The sequence below is a fragment of the Lissotriton helveticus genome, chromosome 11 (genome assembly GCF_964261635.1).
Source record: "Lissotriton helveticus chromosome 11, aLisHel1.1, whole genome shotgun sequence".
Taxonomy (NCBI): domain Eukaryota; kingdom Metazoa; phylum Chordata; class Amphibia; order Caudata; family Salamandridae; genus Lissotriton; species Lissotriton helveticus.
The window spans coordinates 467,719,376-467,738,392 of NC_136072.1; the positions used below are offsets into that span (position 1 = coordinate 467,719,376).

General features: G+C 39.4%; 1 protein-coding gene across 1 annotated transcript in view; it reads left to right on the forward strand.

Annotated features, from left to right (window-relative positions):
• LOC144791363 (coagulation factor X-like) overlaps positions 1-19,017 on the forward strand; it is a 231,930-nt gene that overhangs the window by 38,590 nt on the left and 174,323 nt on the right. The window contains exon 2 of the mRNA XM_078666038.1: positions 2,244-2,343. Coding sequence (XP_078522164.1) covers positions 2,274-2,343 — 70 coding nt within the window. The 5' untranslated portion in view covers positions 2,244-2,273. The remainder of the gene's footprint in view (positions 1-2,243; positions 2,344-19,017) is intronic.

The window sequence follows — 19,017 nt, forward strand, 5'->3', positions numbered from 1 at the left end:
TATTTTTCCAACCCTACAAAATGTAATGGAACTGTGCAAATGTTTCACAATATATAAGCATCAAGGAAAGCACTAATGAGGCACGTTTTTGTTAATCATTTTAAAGGGTGGTGGCACAAAGATTTCAATAGGGTCAAACAAATGAAGAACCCTAACTTGTGAAATACACAAATCATATTAGCTGAAATTCAATTTCAACACAATGTTTGTGCGCCATAGATGTTTGCCACTAAAAGTGCGTGTCTGATTAAAATGTATTGGCCATTTCAATGCAAAATATGCTCTTTGTAATTAAATGACAGTGCACTACCACACCATTCTCTATAGTCATCTATTTTTAGGTCGAGCCTGGCAGCACATGCGCTGCACTGTGAGGCATGCTGTATTCTAGTATGGACTTGAAGCTTCGCCCACTCTCTGCCCATATTTTCGATTGGCTTGTGTCATTGTCCTTTGTATATGCTGGCTTCTGATTTGTTAATAGGCTTGTAAGCCTCTCCTTAGTACCGCATTTTCTTCAATTGTAACCTCCCATGGGGACTGGCCGTTTTACTTCTGTTGTTACACGGTATGTGTTATTTAGTTTGTAAGCACTATTTTCTTAAATGAGTTTCTCCTACTGCAAGCACGACATGCTTTCCTGCAACATTTAGCACGTTGTGCGTGCTTTCACTTTCCAATCAGCCCGGGACAATGGTGGCCGCTTCTTTGACATGAAATAGGTCTCAGATTTACAAGAGTTTGAGCTATTGGCATCGTAAATGACAATGCCTTTTATTTATGTGTTAATTATCAACACAGATAAATAAAAGGCATTATCATTCACAATGCTAATAGCTTAAACTCTCGCAAATGCGAGACCTATTGCATTGCAAATGCTTATTAAAAATATGCTCCAAGACGTACCACGGTCTGCATTCTACACCCTTACCATTGTCATGTTGAATGGCTTAGCTCAAATGCTACCCTTTCTCATTTGTGTGACACTTGGGTTTTTCACAATCTGACTTCAGTGATGTGACGTTGATGGCAACATCTCCACATTAATCGCATGCGTGCGGCCACTATTTTTGCGATGTGCGGCTTTTTGCGAAAAGCCGCGTTACATGACGAGCTGAGCTCGTCATGAGCATGCGAGCGGTGCAACTCATGACGAGCTCAGCTCGTCATGCGCATGGAAGGGGTTAAATATTGTTCTATTACTAATGCTTAAGAAAGAAGAAAGTGACAGATAGGCAGGGGTGCAAAGATCGAGCAGTCTCATCAGCCTATGTTCAGAGTTCATGTGAGCTGCTGGTATAGTATGAAAAAGCAGCAGTCAGATAAACATTGCCACGTCAAAAGACATATACAACAGCAGTGGCAGGAGGCAGGAACTGATACATCTGAACTGTGCCCTGTAATTGCGTATGGTAGAAAGTGTCCGGCAATCACATCAGGCTCTATAAACAAAGCCGACACTAAAGTAATAATAGAGTAAAAGCAAAAACACAGACACTGGGGGGAACTACCTTGTGTGTGCATATGCCTCTTGTGAAAGGGCTAAATGCACTTGCTCAAAGGGAAGTTAGACAGTGGCCGACGTAGGCTGGCTCATTGCCCCATGCTGTAGTGTGCAGAAACAAAATGGGAATGACATAGCAACAGACCAATGGACGAAGAGTGTTGGCTAAAAGCCCCTTTAAATAGCATATTATACATACAATACTAGAAAAATCAAAAGGTCTTGGCTAACGCCAGACCTCAAAATCAAAAGTTTTGGCTAATGCCAGACCTAAAAATGTTACATTATAATAAATAGAAGAAAAAGCAGTAATATTAATTCCTCTTTTTGTAAAATAAACCGTTTGTCACAAAAGAAGGCTTTCAGTTAGACGAGGAACAAACGTTTTCATTTATTTTGAATATCCGTTCAAAATGAATAATTTATTTCATACTTGATATACGGCACTCTTTTGTATGTAAAAAAGCAGGAGGATTGACCAGTTCTCCACTACAAGTAATGTGTGATAGATTTCAGGGCTGTGTCTCTTCAGAGGTATGTCATCTTAAACAGTGTCTTCCAGAAAACATTCAAAGCATCCATCGGAAACTGTGCACGGGTGACTTTCCCAGGATTCCGCCAAAGAAATTTCGTACCTTTTATCATTTCCATCGGCTATGCTCGAGCATGTCTAATTTGCTTGTCGAATTTGCTCGTCAATATTTTACATGTTGTGTATGTTGTCTCTATTCCTTCACAGGTTTGCAGTTCTAACTCAGCTCTTTGAAACATGAAAATATTCCGAAAGTTGATCTATTGTTTCTTCGCTTTCTGTCTCAGTCCATGCTCCCCAGAACCAGGTAAGTCATTGACTCACGTTAGCTGAAAGCATTTTCCTCACATCCTTATGAGTTTCATGGTCAAGCTAACAGCAGTGGTGAATGACTTGTGATGTCAAATCGAGGCTTGGATACGAACCTGATGGCCATTCAGGAAAGTGTTGGATGCTTCCAGCTCAAATGCTAGACAGGGCATTATACAAACAGGGCGGTTGAGTGTGGTTCTGGGGTGGATGCCAGTAGGAGGGATGTTGTAGGACGGGGGAGACAATTCACACTCTAGAGGGATACTCTCTACCATTCCTATGTGACTCTTAGAGTATATCCATTTGTATCCCTTCCCTATGTATATAGAGATAACTCTAATCACTAGTATATGCAGTAGACCTTTGTACTCTCTACCAGTCCTATGTGACTCTTAGAGTATATCCATTCGTATCCCTTCCCTATGTATATAGAGATAACTCTAATCACTAGTATATGCAGTAGACCTTTGTACTCTACCATTCCTGTGTGACTCTTAGAGTATATCCATTCGTATCCCTTCCCTATGTATATAGAGATAACTCTAATCACTAGTATATGCAGTCGACCTGTGTACTCTCTGCCGTTCCTATGTGACTCTTAGATTATATCCATTCGAATCCCTTCCCTATGTATATAGAGATAACTCTAATCACTAGTATATGCAGTAGACCTTTGTACTCTACCATTCCTATGTGACTCTTAGAGTATATCCATTCGTATCCCTTCCCTATGTACATAGAGATAACTCTAATCACTAGTATATGCAGTAGACCTTTGTACTCTCTACCATTCCTATGTGACTCTTAGAGTATATCCACTCGTATCCCTTCCCTATGTATATAGAGATAACTCTAATCACTAGTATATGCAGTAGACCTTTGTAGTCTCTACCATTCCTATGTGACTCTTAGAGCATATCCATTTGTATCTCTTCTTTCTGTTTGTATCTCTTCTTTGTGTGACTTTACATCTTGTACATTTGCAATTTTTTTATGTGTGTATCTTTTATGTAACACATGTAATCCTAAATCCTTATGTTTTGCAACTGATTCTTATGTAAAGCGCTCTGACACCTTCGGGTAAAGTTCGCGCTGTATAAAATCGCATTAAATAAATAAATAAATAAATAAAAAGATACAATTCACATACGCACATATACAGGGGACTCTCGTGCTCACAGATGTCTCTGAGACTTAATGCTGACTGCAGAGTGGAAAACGTTTTCGATGGGAATTGTAAGTAGCTCAGCGATATAGCTGCTGAGTTTTTCCTGAGTTCTTATTGCAAATCAATGCTGATGTTGAAAACCAGGCAAAGGTTTCACAGTTGATTCTGTGGGGCTTATTTATAAGCCCCTTGTGTCGCTGTTGTGTCACTTTTTGTGACGTTCCAAGACGCAGGAGCCTGCTCCATATTTACCAGGCAGCACTAAGCCACTTGCTTTGGCTTAATGCTGCCTTGTAAATATTGTTCCCTGTAATGCAGTTTTCTGCGTTAAAGGGCCGTACAATGGGTGTTGCTGGCTGCGGTCCTAGCAACATCCATGGCTTTTGGACACTGCCCCACATTTACGAGAAATCATAACTCTGAGGCAGCTCCAAAATCTTACACCTCCCCAGAGGAGGTGTAAGGGAGGCACAACGAGAAGAAAGATCTTTATTTCTCCTTCTTTTTCCATGTGTGCTGCATTCTGGAGCACACATAGAAAGAGGAAAAAACCTCTTGGGATTGTTTTTGTGCAGGAAGGTTTCCATTCCTGCACAACCATAATCCTCCCCTCAACGCAGGCACCCTTGCACCATGGTGCCTGTGTTGGCGCACAGCAGCTCATTGTGCGCCAGTGCAGCAGAAAATGACAGGAATGTACTGAATCTCATAAATATGGCACATTCCTGCCCTTTTCTTTTGCCATAGGGCAGCGCAGCAAGAAGACCTGTGGAGCTGCCCTATGGTAAAAAGTCATAAATGAGGCCCTGAATGTTTTTCAAAGTGACTCAAGACAGGTGAGGTTTTTGTGTGTGCCTGCTTAGTTACCTAAAGTGTTTCCTCCCTGTCATGCATCCTTTACTTTGCTTGATCAATGGTTCGGTTGAACAAGGCTGAAATCAGTGTTATGTGAGGTTTCATAAACATGTTGGATGACTGGCATGGGTGACCCAAGTCAACTATGACCTATCTGTCATTTGTGTGCCTTGTATTTTACCCCATTTTGGGGGTATCTTCATGAAAAGAAACAAGGGAGATATGGGTATAATGCCGATATTAGATTAGCCTTTTAAACCAATATTGGCCAAGCCAATAGGTGAGGGTTTAATATGCAATGCCCATATTATCACTAATATATATATATATATATATATATATATATATATATATATATGTATGTATGTATGTATGTATGTATGTATGTATGTATGTATGTATATATATATATATGTATGTATGTATGTATGTATGTATGTATATATATATATATATATATATATATATATATATATATATATATATATATATATATCAAATCTAGTCAATAGGTAGACGAGCACTGTACAGGGTCAATGTCAAGCTTAATACACAGAAACCTGCAATTTCTAATCTGGTTATTAGAGTCAAGTTCTGACATCTCTAGTCATCTGTAATAATGAATTCTCACAGCTGTTCATCTGTAATATGTTTTACAGTTGAGTTGTGACGCGCCATAATTCCTCCTGCCAGAGCCTAAAGCCAAGGTGAAAGGCAGTCTGCAGCACATCAGTGCAGCTGCAGTTTACACAATGAGAACTGTTTTTTTTCTTCTTCTCACATGTTTTTCTAAAAAGAAAAAGTGATGAGAAGAATGGAGATATTTATGGCATTTTCTTTATTCTTTGCATGTTATGAGTCACTGTAGGACTTTCAGAGCTGAAGCATTTTTAGATATCATTTGCACTAAAGTGATGCTGATATCTTTTTACAACAAATTACTCTCTGCTTTTTTGTGTGTTTCATTTCACACCGTTTTTAATCTTCATGTTTGCAAAGAGTCTATCTTTCAAATGTATTGAAGAGGGCTATGTCTCATCTAATAATGAGGACAGTGAAGATGAAATTAATCAAATGTCTAACTCCATGAATAAGGTTGTCCTCAACATTATACAAGAAAATGATTCAAGTAAACCTATGTGTTACATTTCTTTAGATGGTGTTAATATTCACATTGAAGTGGAATCTGGTTCCCCTTTCACCATTGTAAATGAGTCAAAATGGTCAGAATAATTCATTATGAAATTGGGAACTGATTTTTTTCAACCTGATATTGTGTCTTTAAGCTGCAATGGCGAACCTATTGATCTCCTAGGTTACAGGAACCTTTTTTTTAGATTTAGTAATAGAAGTGCTGTATGTAAACTTTATGTTTCAAAAAAGGGTCCTTCTGTTCTTGGATGGAAGGACCAGTGGAAACGTAATATGATTCTGGATCCAACTAGAATTGAACAAGTTCTTGTATTAGATGACGGAGAATGTTTAAGTAAAATGTTAAGTGAAAAGTTTACTGGAGCATTCTCTGGCAATCTAGGCAGGATAGAGGGTTTTGAACACCTTTTCCGACGCAAACCTGATGCTGCCACAAAAGTTCATAAATTGCGTAACATACCTTTCTCTGTCAGGAATGAGGTTGAAAAGAAGTTAAGTAGTTTGGTAAATAAAGGTGTTATTGAACCTATTGAAGCCTCTCAATGGGTTTCTCCATTGGTTGCAGCCAGAAAAGCCAATGGAAAACTCAGATTGTGCGTCGACTTGCGCCATCTTAACGATAATATTTTGATTGATAAATTTCCATTGCCCAAAATCAATGAAATGATTACTATGACTAGGGGAATGGAAGTTTTTTCTACTATTGATCTGTCTCAGGCATACCATTATATTCCCCTGGTTAATTCCTGTAAACATCTTACAGCTTTCTTTTCTCACATTGGTTGTTTTCAATACACAAGGATGCCTTCCGGCTTAGCTTCTGCGGCTGCAGTATTCCAACGTTTTATGCACAACATTTTTGGTCATTTAAAATACGTGCTCATATTTCAAGATGATATTCTGGTAATGGGCAAGAATAGTCAAGATCACAAAGAGAAGTTGCTTTATGTCATGCCCCTTTTGAACAAGTTTGGGTGAACTATTGAACCTACAAAGTGCAAATTTGCTTCTAACAAAGTAACTTATTTGGTTCACGAAATAAGTGCTGTGGGTATTCACCCCAAAACCAAATTAGTTTCTGCAATCACTGAAGCCCCGAGTCCTAAAAACAAAGATGAAATTAAATCCTTTTTAGGACTTGTGGAGTTTTTTCAAAATGTGTTGACATTTTTCAAACAGAACCTTTCACATAAGTGAACTACTTAAGTCAAAAAATAAATATGTATGGTACAACAATAATTCACTAATATCAAGGACGCTATTGTTTCTGCCCCTGCCCTTCAAGGCTTTGATCCTCAAGGAAAACATAATTACTGCTGATGCTAGTGGTACTGGTATGGGTGCAGTTTTTTCACAGATTGATAAAAAAGATGTAGAATCTATTGTGGCTTATGCTTCGAGATCTTTATCTCCTGCTGAATGTCGATATGAGGTAATTGAGCGTGAAGCACTTGCTTGTGCATGGGCTTTAGAACACTTTCGCACATTCATTTGGGGTAATGAAGTTACCATCAAATGCGATCATAAACCACATGTTAAGGTCTTGTCTAACATCTGTATGATAAATGTTTCAGCTAGTTTAGCACTCATTTCCATGAGACTTTGGGATTTTTTGTACAAATTTGAATATTTTCCAGGAAGACAAAATGCTGTTGCAGATTTTCTTTCACATTAGTCAGTCCAAATGGTGGAACATCAGGATGACCTAATGGATTGTGTTCAAATTGCATGGTTATGGGACCATGGGTTGGAATCCTTTAAAAAAGAAGAATGGAATGATGCTTTGACTAATGATGACAGCTTAAAAAAAGTTTTTGAATTCATTAGCCAAGGGTGGCCTCGTAAATTTGATGTCAGTGATGTAAAACCTTTTAGGGAAATTAGAGAAGAATTATCCTTGCTGGATGATAATCTTAAAAGAGGTGACAAGATTATTCCTCCTTCCGGTTTAAGGGAAAGAATACTTGCTTTCTGTCATGAGGGACATTTAGGAATTTTTAATACCAAATGCATTGTCAAAAACAGATTTTGGTGGCCTGGTTTGGATATTTCTGTAGAAAGAATGGTAAGAGATTGCGGTTTGGGTTCTTCGGTGGACAAGACTCTTAAAACTCCCGGACCTCCTATGGGTGATTTTTTGTGTCCGAATTCCCCATGGGAGTGTGTTGCAGTAGATATCATGGGTCCTGTTGGCAGTTCTAAGAAATATGGTATTTCTATAATGGATGCTTTTTCTAAATGGACGGTTTTTAAAGTCATCAAAAAGTTAGATACTGAGACTGTCATTAAATTTTTTTATGACGTTTTCATATCAGAAGGTACACCTGCAACCATAATTAGTGATAATGGTGTGCAATTTACTTCGGAAGCTATGGCTCAATATTTATCTAAATGTGGCATTACGCACACAACCACCTCCCTTTACAATCCCAGCAGGAATGGTTTGATGGAAAGGTACAATAAAGTATTGAAGGGTGCAATTCAGTTAGCTTTTCAAAATAATATTCCATGGGAAATTCAAATATTTAAAACTGTTTGAGCTTATAGAGTTGCAATTGTTGATTCAACCAAGTTTTCCTCATTTGAGCTCATGAGAGGGAGAAACCCAGAGCTAAGTGGAATCCTGGTTTGGTCAAGAATACTAGTGAAGTGTATTGGTCTTCTGCTAATGGTAAAAATAATCTTTCTATCAAACATGAAAAGTATAAGAAATTCTATGATGCAAAAAAAGCACAAAAAATGTCAAACTCTCTGTTGGTCAATGGGTTAGAATTAAAAAAAAGGTTTTGTGAAGAAAGGTGTCAGCAAATTCTTTGACCCTCAATGAATTGCAAGCTTAAAGAAAAATGTTGTTATTTTAGAAGATGGTAAGTGTTGGAACCTCAAGAGGGTCTCTGTGTGCAAGGTTCCCATATCCAGCAGTTTTGATGTCAAACAATTTAAGATTTTAAATGACTCTTCTAACGAATGTATGACATTGTTCTGCATTCTGTCCATCACCTGTTGTTTTTGCTTTTGTCACCCCGAGTGGGACGGGTATGCTCAGACGTGAGTCCCATGCTCTCCATGCCACTGGAATCAAGCTATCCAATGTATGACAATGTTCTGCATTCTGTCCATCACCTGTTGTTTTTGCTTTTGTCATGCTACTGGAATCAAACTGGAAAGGTATGGTGAGCAAAAAAACGATGGATTTGGGCCCAGATCACTGTACTGGGGTGAATGTATGAAATTGTTCTGCATTCTGTCCTTCACCTGTTGTTTTTGCTTTTGTCACCCCGAGTGGGACGGGTATGCTCAGACGTGAGTCCTGTGCTCTCCATGCCACTGGAATCAAGCTATCCAATGTATGACATTGTTCTGCATTCTGTCCATCACCTGTTGTTTTTGCTTTTGTCACCCCGAGTAGGACGGGTATGCTCAGACGTGAGTCCCGTGCTCTCCATGCCACTGGAATCAAGCTATCCAGGCTGATGAGGGCTGAAAGCCCGAAACCGGTCCTTGGATGCTTGTTTCCAGTCCAGGGAGGACCTGGCTTGGCAGTTCGGGCTGGACTGTTCCCATGGGGCACTGGGTCAAGACTGATTTGCATATAGCTGGGTTCAAACTGGAAAGGCATGGTGAGCAAAAAAACGATGGATTTGGGCCCAGATCACTGTACTGGGGTGAATGCATGACATTGTTCTGCATTCTGTCCATCACCTGTTGTTTTTGCCCTTGCACCATGGTGCCTGTGTTGGCGCACAGCAGCTCATTGTGCGCCAGAGCAGCAGCAGAAAACGACAGGAATGTACTGAATCTCATAAATATGGCACATTCCTGCCCTTTTCTTTTGCCATAGGGCAGCGCAGCAAGAAGACCTGTGGAGCTGCCCTATGGTAAAAAGTCATAAATGAGGCCCTGAATGTTTTTCAAAGTGACTCAAGACAGGTGAGGTTTTTGTGTGTGCCTGCTTAGTTACCTAAAGTGTTTCCTCCCTGTAATGCATCCTTTACTTTGCTTGATCAATAGTTCGGTTGAACAAGGCTGAAATCAGTGTTATGTGAGGTTTCATAAACATGTTGGATGACTGGCATGGGTGACCCAAGTCAACTATGACCTATCTGTCATTTGTGTGCCTTGTATTTTACCCCATTTTGGGGGTATCTTCATGAAAAGAAACAAGGGAGACATGGGTATAATGCCGATATTAGATTAGCCTTTTAAACCAATATTGGCCAAGCCAATAGGTGAGGGTTTAATATGCAATGCCCATATTATCACTAATATATATATATATATATATATATATATATATATATATATATATATATATATATATATATATATATATATATATATATATATATATATGTATGTATGTATGTATGTATGGATGTATATATATATATATTCACTGAAAAAACCATAGGTTATAGACCATATATAGTTAGGAATTAGCATTTAGAAAACCTTATTTTACTCACACAAAACCATTGAAATTCCATATATAGTTAGTTGCACTAACTATATATCGCGCACCCGCAATCCACTGCTGATGATGTCACATATTACATCATTCATGACATGGTCAGTGACATCACTGATGACATCACTGATGACATCTCAAATGACATCACTGATGACATCACTGATGACGTCTCATTTGGCATCATTCTTGTGCTAATACGATAAACTTCTTCAGACTCTAATATAACCTTAGATACACTCAGTGTATACAGACACTCACACACTGCCACTCATCCATGGAGTTACTCACACACCCAGTCAGTCATGCAAAGAAACAATCTCACCTCCATTTCTTCAACTATACAGTTATACACACCTTACTTATTGAAACATATACTAACACATATTTACTCTCTTATACAATCCCTGATACAAGTTCACAATGATCGATACAACCACTCACTCAGTGGCTCTCATGCACAGTTATTTATATATGCCAACTCTCACATGTACTGTGTTTGACATATGTACTTACTATGACATGTAGCATTGAGATATCCATTCACTCATCAATACACTCATGCACACAGTCAACTGCCCATGTAGCTGTTTCCACATGCACTCTTGAACTCATACACCTAGTGAATAAACTGCTCACACATCTATGCACAGAGTCACACACCTTCCAGCCACCCCCACACAAACTCAATCTCCCATAGAAATACTTGGGCAACCAATTAATAACACATATAGCCTCTCGTATAGCTAATGATCAACACATGCAGCAGTTTACATCACAACAGACATAATGATGCACAAATTAAGACAGTGTAGTCACTAACCCGTGCATTCAGTAAGACGCATTTAATCACTCACTCATACAGTCAATCACGCACCTACTAAAACCTTCATTCAGACACTTATACATCCACTCATTCTTCAATATGTAAAACATATTTAAACTTTACAGAAACACATAATCACTGGATGTTGTCATCAGTGATGTCATCAGTGATGTCACTGACCATGTCATGAATGATGTAATATGTGACATCATCAGCAGTGGATTGCGGGTGCGCGATATATAGTTAGTGCAACTAACTATATATGGAATTTCAATGGTTTTGTGTGAGTAAAATAAGGTTTTCTAAATGCTAATTCCTAACTATATATGGTCTATAACCTATGGTTTTTTCAGTGAATTTTCAAGGTTTTGTAAATGCTAATTCCTAACTATATATGGTCTATAACCTATGGTTTTTTCTGTGAATTTCATTGTTTTTTTAACAGCTAATATCTGTAGCTGTAAAATGTATTCTTCTTTAAATCCAAAAATATATTTTATATGTTTATGAATAATTTTTTTTTAAAATATTTTTTTTTCTTCGTTCCCGCTTCGCGAATCGGGAAGCTTCCCGTTAGCTGACCTTGATGCCGCGAAATAGACCGCGAGCCGGTAAACGTTTCTTTACCGCAAGTGCCGCGTTAGAAAACAACATCGTGACGCCTCCCGTCCGCATGACGTTCCACGTTGTCGCGTGATACGTCATATGACGTGCTACGTTAGCGAACTGGTACGCGAAGCGAGTGCCAAAGCGCAGGTTTCTGGAAGCAAACCGGGAGGCCCTGCAAAGCGCTTAACGTAAACACAGCAAGTCATGTGACTTGGTAATAACACTTTTCATTGGTTCATTTCACTTTTGGTTTCCTAATGATGTAAGACTAGGTCATATAATCTAAAATGAACACTTTTGATTGGTTGAGAACTCTTGTTTTTCCCAAATGATGAAAATCCCTCCTTCTTTCCTCACTCTGACTTTCATCATTGTGAGAGAAAGACCCTTTGTGATCACTGAGCAATGGCTTCTTTAGTAGCTTCAGCTGGTGCTTCCCCACCACCTCCACCACATCCAAGGAAGAGTGGACCACCTGCTCAAGTTGTAATTCAACAAGAAGAAGAAGAAGAGGAACAGGAGGACGAGCACGAAGAGAGGCAGTTTTTGCCTGAGCAGCCCAAGACGTCTCACCGGAAAGAAAACTTAATTTGGCAATTTTTTAAAATTCCCAAAGGTCAGAAAAAAGTAAATGCAAGATACGTAACTTGCCTTATATGTCAAGATAGACTGTCCAGAGGGACCGACAAAAAATACAGTTTCGGAAACTACACAATGCATCGCCATATGACTAGGTGGCATCCTAACAACTACAGTGCTGCACAGTTTCGGAACGACCTAGATAATCTCCCTATTATGGCCAGAAGATCTGTTGTACCGGAAGTAACGGGACCAGAGGGCAGGGAGATGGTGCCAAATATACAAATGAGATTTGGTGAAGTAAAACACACCTGCGTATTTTGCGATGGATTCATTTCCTACGGAGAAAGAAGCATCACTCTGATCAACAGAGCTATTGACTATCATATGCAAGTTTGTCCGAAACGCCCAAAATAATAAATACTTCTTTTTTTTGTTTTGTTGCTCCTGTTGAGCCCTTTACAATGAATCGTTTTCATTGCCCCCTCCAAGAAAAACCCAAAAAAATATAAAACTGTTCCGAAAAATTCAAAAACATTAAAAAAATGTTCAGAAAAATAAAAAAAAAAGTTCTTTTCAGAACTACCTCCCCGTTATTAAAAAATTGGTACAATATTTGGAACTGTGCCAACCTCTATTTCTCTTAGTTCGCTTCCTAGTTCGCTCGCTGGTACGCGAACTGGAAGCGAACCAAAAACAGTAAGTATAAGGGAAGGAAACACACACTTATGTTAAAAGAAAGACAGCTATAGGGGAGTAAACTAGAGATACTATTACCCATAATCCACTACTGATGATGTCACATATTACATCATTCATGACATGCTCAGTGACATCATCAGCAGAGGATTGCGGGTTTTTTGGCAACATGCCTTATCCACGGTTTAATAACGCTGCCTTTTGCTTTATATAAGTTTTCAAATTGTATGAAATATATACCAATAGGTCTTTATGAACCTTTAGGTAGTGCTTTTGTTCATGAGGTCTGGTCGCTTCCATACACATACAGATGTTTCAAAGATGATCAAGAAGTTTATCTGAATGGAGAGGAATGCACTGAGACGCCAGATCATTCACTAATGTGTAGGCACATACAGTTACACGATTCATGCAACAAACACCGACCAAATATGGCTTGCGTGTTGCAAGGCACGCCAGTTCCTGCTATCATCCCCACGTTCAAGTTGTTGGAAAATGGTAGTTATTTGATGCTCAATAATGAAGATTGTTCTGAGTTAATTAAAAGTATTCCTTTTATCGTAACAGTAAGTGAACGGGTTATTTGCTGCAGAAATGTTCTATTTCCTCCCACACATGAACATAGGGAGTTTTCAATCTGGCCACAAATACCAACCTTGGGACACGTTTCAACGGCATGACAAGAATAAGAGCTCTGTTGTCTCAGAGAGAGGTGGCCTTGAGTTCGGCCCGTGAAACTTTCGTACTTCACATAGCGAACACCCGTACACAGGTTTGCCTTTCAATTTCAGCAACATGTTTCCGACTATCTTTAACGCATCCTCCACAAAATCCCTGGCACACTTTTTTAAAGTTGTTACCAGTGGTCTCGTGACTTCATTTGAGAAAATCTTTGGAGTCATCCCTGCTCCCTTTCATTCCATTTTCTCCACTCTGGTTCGTGGATTGCATTTTTACTTGCATTACCAGCGGACGCTCTTGTGCTTTTTTACATTTTTAAATATGGATGTCCCTCCTATGCAACCTCCGACCCTGCAGCTGCTGACACTGTTCCGCAATCGCATGCTAGAATATTATGGCACAATGCCGTTGGCGATATTAAGCACGGCATATGGATTATCTTTTCGGTTCTCCTACTTCACCTGTGTCCAGCCTGTATTTCACTGCCTGACCTGTGATTTCGATTGGGCCATTGATTTGTGTCTCTGCGGACCGGTTTCTCCTGACGTCGACTTTAATCAGCTGATGACTCCTATCATTACTCACGAGTTGATTTGTCCTGGCGAAAGGATTATGGCTGTGGCATTGATGCATGGACTACTTGGTCCCTGGAATTTACTGGCGGCAGCACAGTCTTTCTTGGAACACAGCTTTCTTGAAAACCCACCGAGCTGTCCTCTGATGGTGATAGAGGATCCGGTGCTGGGAGAGCACGTATGTTCTTTTCCGCTTTTAAATTGGATGGCTGAACTGTTTTCGGATGAAGACGGTGACTTCCTGTTGGAGGCTGTTGCAGCTTATTTTGCATACACAGTTATGTCATAGACCTTTTTCATGTTTCATATGCTGAGTACTAGCATTTCATTGACAATTCATTGACTTAATTGTCAAGTTTTTATTATTTACCTTGCCTATTGGCTTAAGACTCGATAAAGTACTTGGCTGTTTTATTTTTCTTTAGCATTGAATTTTCCTAGTTTTTAATGCTTTACCTTGCGGACCGTCCACATATAAACTTGCAATCTGCTCTCATGAGATGGCACTTCTATTATCTTATTCAGTTCGTTTCCGGATCATGAGGAGGTGTCATCTAGGTCCTGGATATCTTTACACCGTGTTAAGTTAGCATGGGCTCATTACCGGTTTAAACGCCATTTTTCCTTTTTTGCAACTTCTGCACACGACATTTAGTTGTTGCTTTAGCTTTCCACCTAGTAGTTCATCGTGGTTTACATGAGAATAATATGTTATTGGTCTACTATCTGCTTTACTTGTTAAACTATATCTGTACAGCGAGTGCTAAAGTTTCAAGAACAACACGATACAGAATTGTTATGAGGTCTGATCTCCACGACTTCATACTCATAACATAAGTGCAACTTCTGCCAATTCTGGGCATGAGGCGGGTTTTATATTGCTTTGCCGAACACACATACACAACAGTTGATGCGGTTCACATGAAGAGAGAGCTGGTGTATGCTGATGTGATTCCTTCAAATCTAAGACACTAAAGTATGGGCACGCCCTAAACCAACACAAAGAGACCTTCTTAGCAAATAATATAATATGTGTATTAGGGAGGGTGAGATATAAGCAGCCGCGGGCCGTGGAGGGAGTTACGGTGAGGCAGGGAGGCGGGGAGGGGGAGAAGCAGGGTGGAGCCCTCTCTACCTTGCCCCTCCCCCTCCCCGCCTCCCTGCCCCACCGTAACTCCCTCCACGGCCCGCGGCTGCTTATAAGTGTTGCTAACTCTTATTCATTTACAGCATGTTAACATACTATCACCATTCACTTTTTATGTACTAGTAACTATGCTGGTAATTTTGCTACTGATAATATGTGTACTTGTATTCTCCACCCTGCTTCTCCCCCTCCCCGCCTCCCTGCCTCACCGTAACTCCCTCCACGGCCCGCGGCTGCTTATAAGTGTTGCTAACTCTTATTCATTTACAGCATGTTAACATACTGTCACCATTCGCTTTTTATGTACTAGTAACTATGCTGGTAATTTTGCTACTGATAATATGTGTACTTTTATTATCTAAGGTACTACGCCTGAGAAGACGGCATTAGTAAATAAACATTTCAAATACACATGTGTTCTTCTTAACTCCATGTTCTGGTTTCTAAGAAATATATAACGACCGACTGTTCATGAGTTCCACGTATCCTGAGGTACTATAAGTTCATATTCTGGATTGTCTAAACATTGAGAGTTTGTTATATCCAATGTGACACTGTACCTAGCTTGCTAAATAGTTTTTGATTACTAACGTGAGTTTTGGGACACCCTAATTCGCCGAGGTTCCAATCCTCTGTCCACAGTTCTGTGTGAGAACAGAAACCCTGCGACAGGGGCACCCCCGACCCTTGCTGGACCTTCATCACACTTGCGATACAACTCCAGCAATGCGCCACCTTTACGGCACAGATACATCACGCATCTGTGCTGTTTTTGCCCCGTGATGCGCCGCATTGTAAATGCAGCACACCATAGGTGACGGAACAGCGGCACAGAATGACTAACACATCCCTGGTGATGCGCCAGTCATCATAAATCTATCCCTATGCTTCTTATCTTGTTAGAGATGAACCGCCATATGTATCATCAAAGTTATTTGCATTTCCTAAATAGCGAACTTTAAGGAATAAATAGCGATTCTTTACCATTCCTAGTTTGCGATGAGCTATTTGCTAATTAGCCGAATGTAGCCCAATGAAGCCCAATGTAGCCCAATGTAGCCCAAAGATGGCCGCCAGACACACAAAAAAACAAATGTAGCCCAAATATCAGCCAGATGTAGCCCAACTATAGCCCAGTGACAGAATGACCAATCAGCTTCGCAAACCTCCGTTACGCGAAGCGGAGCGCTGTTACAGATATATATCTTTTTTTGAACGTTAATTTCTCAAAATCCACTGGAGCACATATATTGAGACCTAGCAAAGGCACATCGGGCTACCAGTCCCTAATATTTTGCCAAGTTTCGTGCAAATCCATTCAGCCGTTCAATTATTATTTTTATTATTTTTTTTTGCCCCGCGGGGCCCTTTTAAAACCTCCACATCAAACCTAGGGGGTCAGCGAGGATCTACTATGCCCCCTTATAGTTATTTCCCCCTTTGTTTTGACCTCCTCTTGTCTCTCGATCCTACCGAGAGACAAGATGGCGGCCGCTACGGACTGTTTGGAATGTTGACAGACGCCGGAGAACCAATCAGCTTCGCTTCACAAAGCTCCGTTGCGCGAAAAGTCCGCGAACCAGAGCGCTAACCGGTCCGCTGTTACAGATATATATCTTTTTTAAAACGTTAATTTCTCAAAATCCACTGGAGCACATATATTGAGACCTACAAAAGGCACATCGGGCTACCAGTCCCTACAATTTTGCCAAGTTTCGTGCAAATCCATTCAGCCGTTCGGGCTAAAAGTGAGGCCAACCGCCCTATGGAAAACTCAATGTTAAAAACACGTTTTGGGACCCCCCTTTTTTCTCGGCCCCCACTGGACGAACCCCCCCCAAATTTTCAAGGGCTGCTCAGAAACAAAATGTGCCATTTTCCTGAAAATTTCAGCCAATTCCGTCCACAAACGCCAAAGTTATTAGACATAGAATTTTCAAAAAACCCATAGAGAAAAAATCCTAACTATATATACCTACTGGCGACCGCCAGTAGGTAATATATATATGTGTATGTATGTATGGATGTATATATATATATATATATATATATATATATATATATATATATATATATATATATATATATATATATATATATATAGCAAATCTAGTCAATAGGTAGACGAGCACTGTACAGGGTCAATGTCAAGCTTAATACACAGAAACCTGCAATTTCTAATCTGGTTATTACAGTCAAGTTCTGACATCTCTAGTCATCTGTAATAATGAATTCTCACAGCTGTTCATCTGTAATATGTTTTACAGTTGAGCTGTGACGCCATAATTCCTCCTGCCAGAGCCTAAAGCCAAGGTGAAAGGCAGTCTGCAGCACATCAGTGCAGCTGCAGTTTACACAATGAGAACTGTATTTTTTCTTCTTCTCACTTGTTTTTCTAAAAAGAAAAAGTGATGAGAAGAATGGAGATATTTATGGCATTTTCTTTATTCTTTGCATGTTATGAGTCACCGTAGGACTTTCAGAGCTGAAGCATTTTTAGATATCATTTGCACTAAAGTGATGCTGATATCTTTTTACAACAAATTACTCTCACATTTTTGTGTGTTTCATTTCACACCATTTTTAATCTTCATGTTTGCAAAGATTCTATCTTTCAAATGTATTGAAGAGGGCTATGTCTCATCTAATAAGGAGGACAGTGAAGATGAAATTAATCAAATGTCTAACTCCATGAATAAGGTTGTCCTCAACATTATACAAGAAAATGATTCAAGTAAACCTATGTGTTACATTTCTTTAGGTGGTGTTAATATTCACATTGAAGTGAAATCTGGTTCCCCTTTCACCATTGTAAATGAGTCAAAATGGTCAGAATAATTCATTATGAAATTGAGAACTGATTTTTTTCAACCTGATATTGTGTCTTTAAGCTACAATGGCGAACCTATTGATCTCCTAGGTTACAGGAACCTTTTTTTTTAGATTTAGTAATAGAAGTGCTTTATGTAAACTTTATGTTTCAAAAAAGGGTCCTTCTGTTCTTGGATGGAAGGACCAGTGGAAACTTAATATGATTCTGGATCCAACTAGAATTGAACAAGTTCTTGTATTAGATGACGGAGAATGTTTAAGTAAAATGTTAAGTGAAAAGTTTCCTGGAGTATTCTCTGGCAATCTAGGCAGGATAGAGGGTTTTGAACACCTTTTACGACGCAAACCTGATGCTGCCACAAAAGTTCATAAATTGCGTAACATACCTTTCTCTGTCAGGGATGAGGTTGAAAAGAAGTTAAGTAGTTTGGTAAATAAAGGTGTTATTGAACCTATTGAAGCCTCTCAATGGGTTTCTCCATTGGTTGCAGCCAGAAAAGCCAATGGAAAACTCAGATTGTGCGTCGACTTGCGCCATCTTAACGATAATATTTTGATTGATCAATTTCCATTGCCCAAAATCAATGAAATGATTACTATGACTAGGGGAATGGAAGTTTTTTCTACTATTGATCTGTCTCAGGCATACCATTATATTCCCCTGGTTAATTCCTGTAAACATCTTACAGCTTTCTTTTCTCACATTGGTTGTTTTCAATACACAAGGATGCCTTCCGGCTTAGCTTCTGCGGCTGAAGTATTCCAACGTTTTATGCACAACATTTTTGGTCATTTAAAATACGTGCTCATATTTCAAGATGATATTCTGGTAATGGGCAAGAATAGTCAAGATCACAAAGAGAAGTTGCTTTATGTCATGCCCCTTTTGAACAAGTTTGGGAGAACTATTGAACCTACAAAGTGCAAATTTGCTTCTAACAAAGTAACTTATTTGGTTCACGAAATAAGTGCTGTGGGTATTCACCCCAAAACCAAATTAGTTTCTGCAATCACTGAAGCCCCGAGTCCTAAAAACAAAGATGAAATTAAATCCTTTTTAGGACTTGTGGAGTTTTTT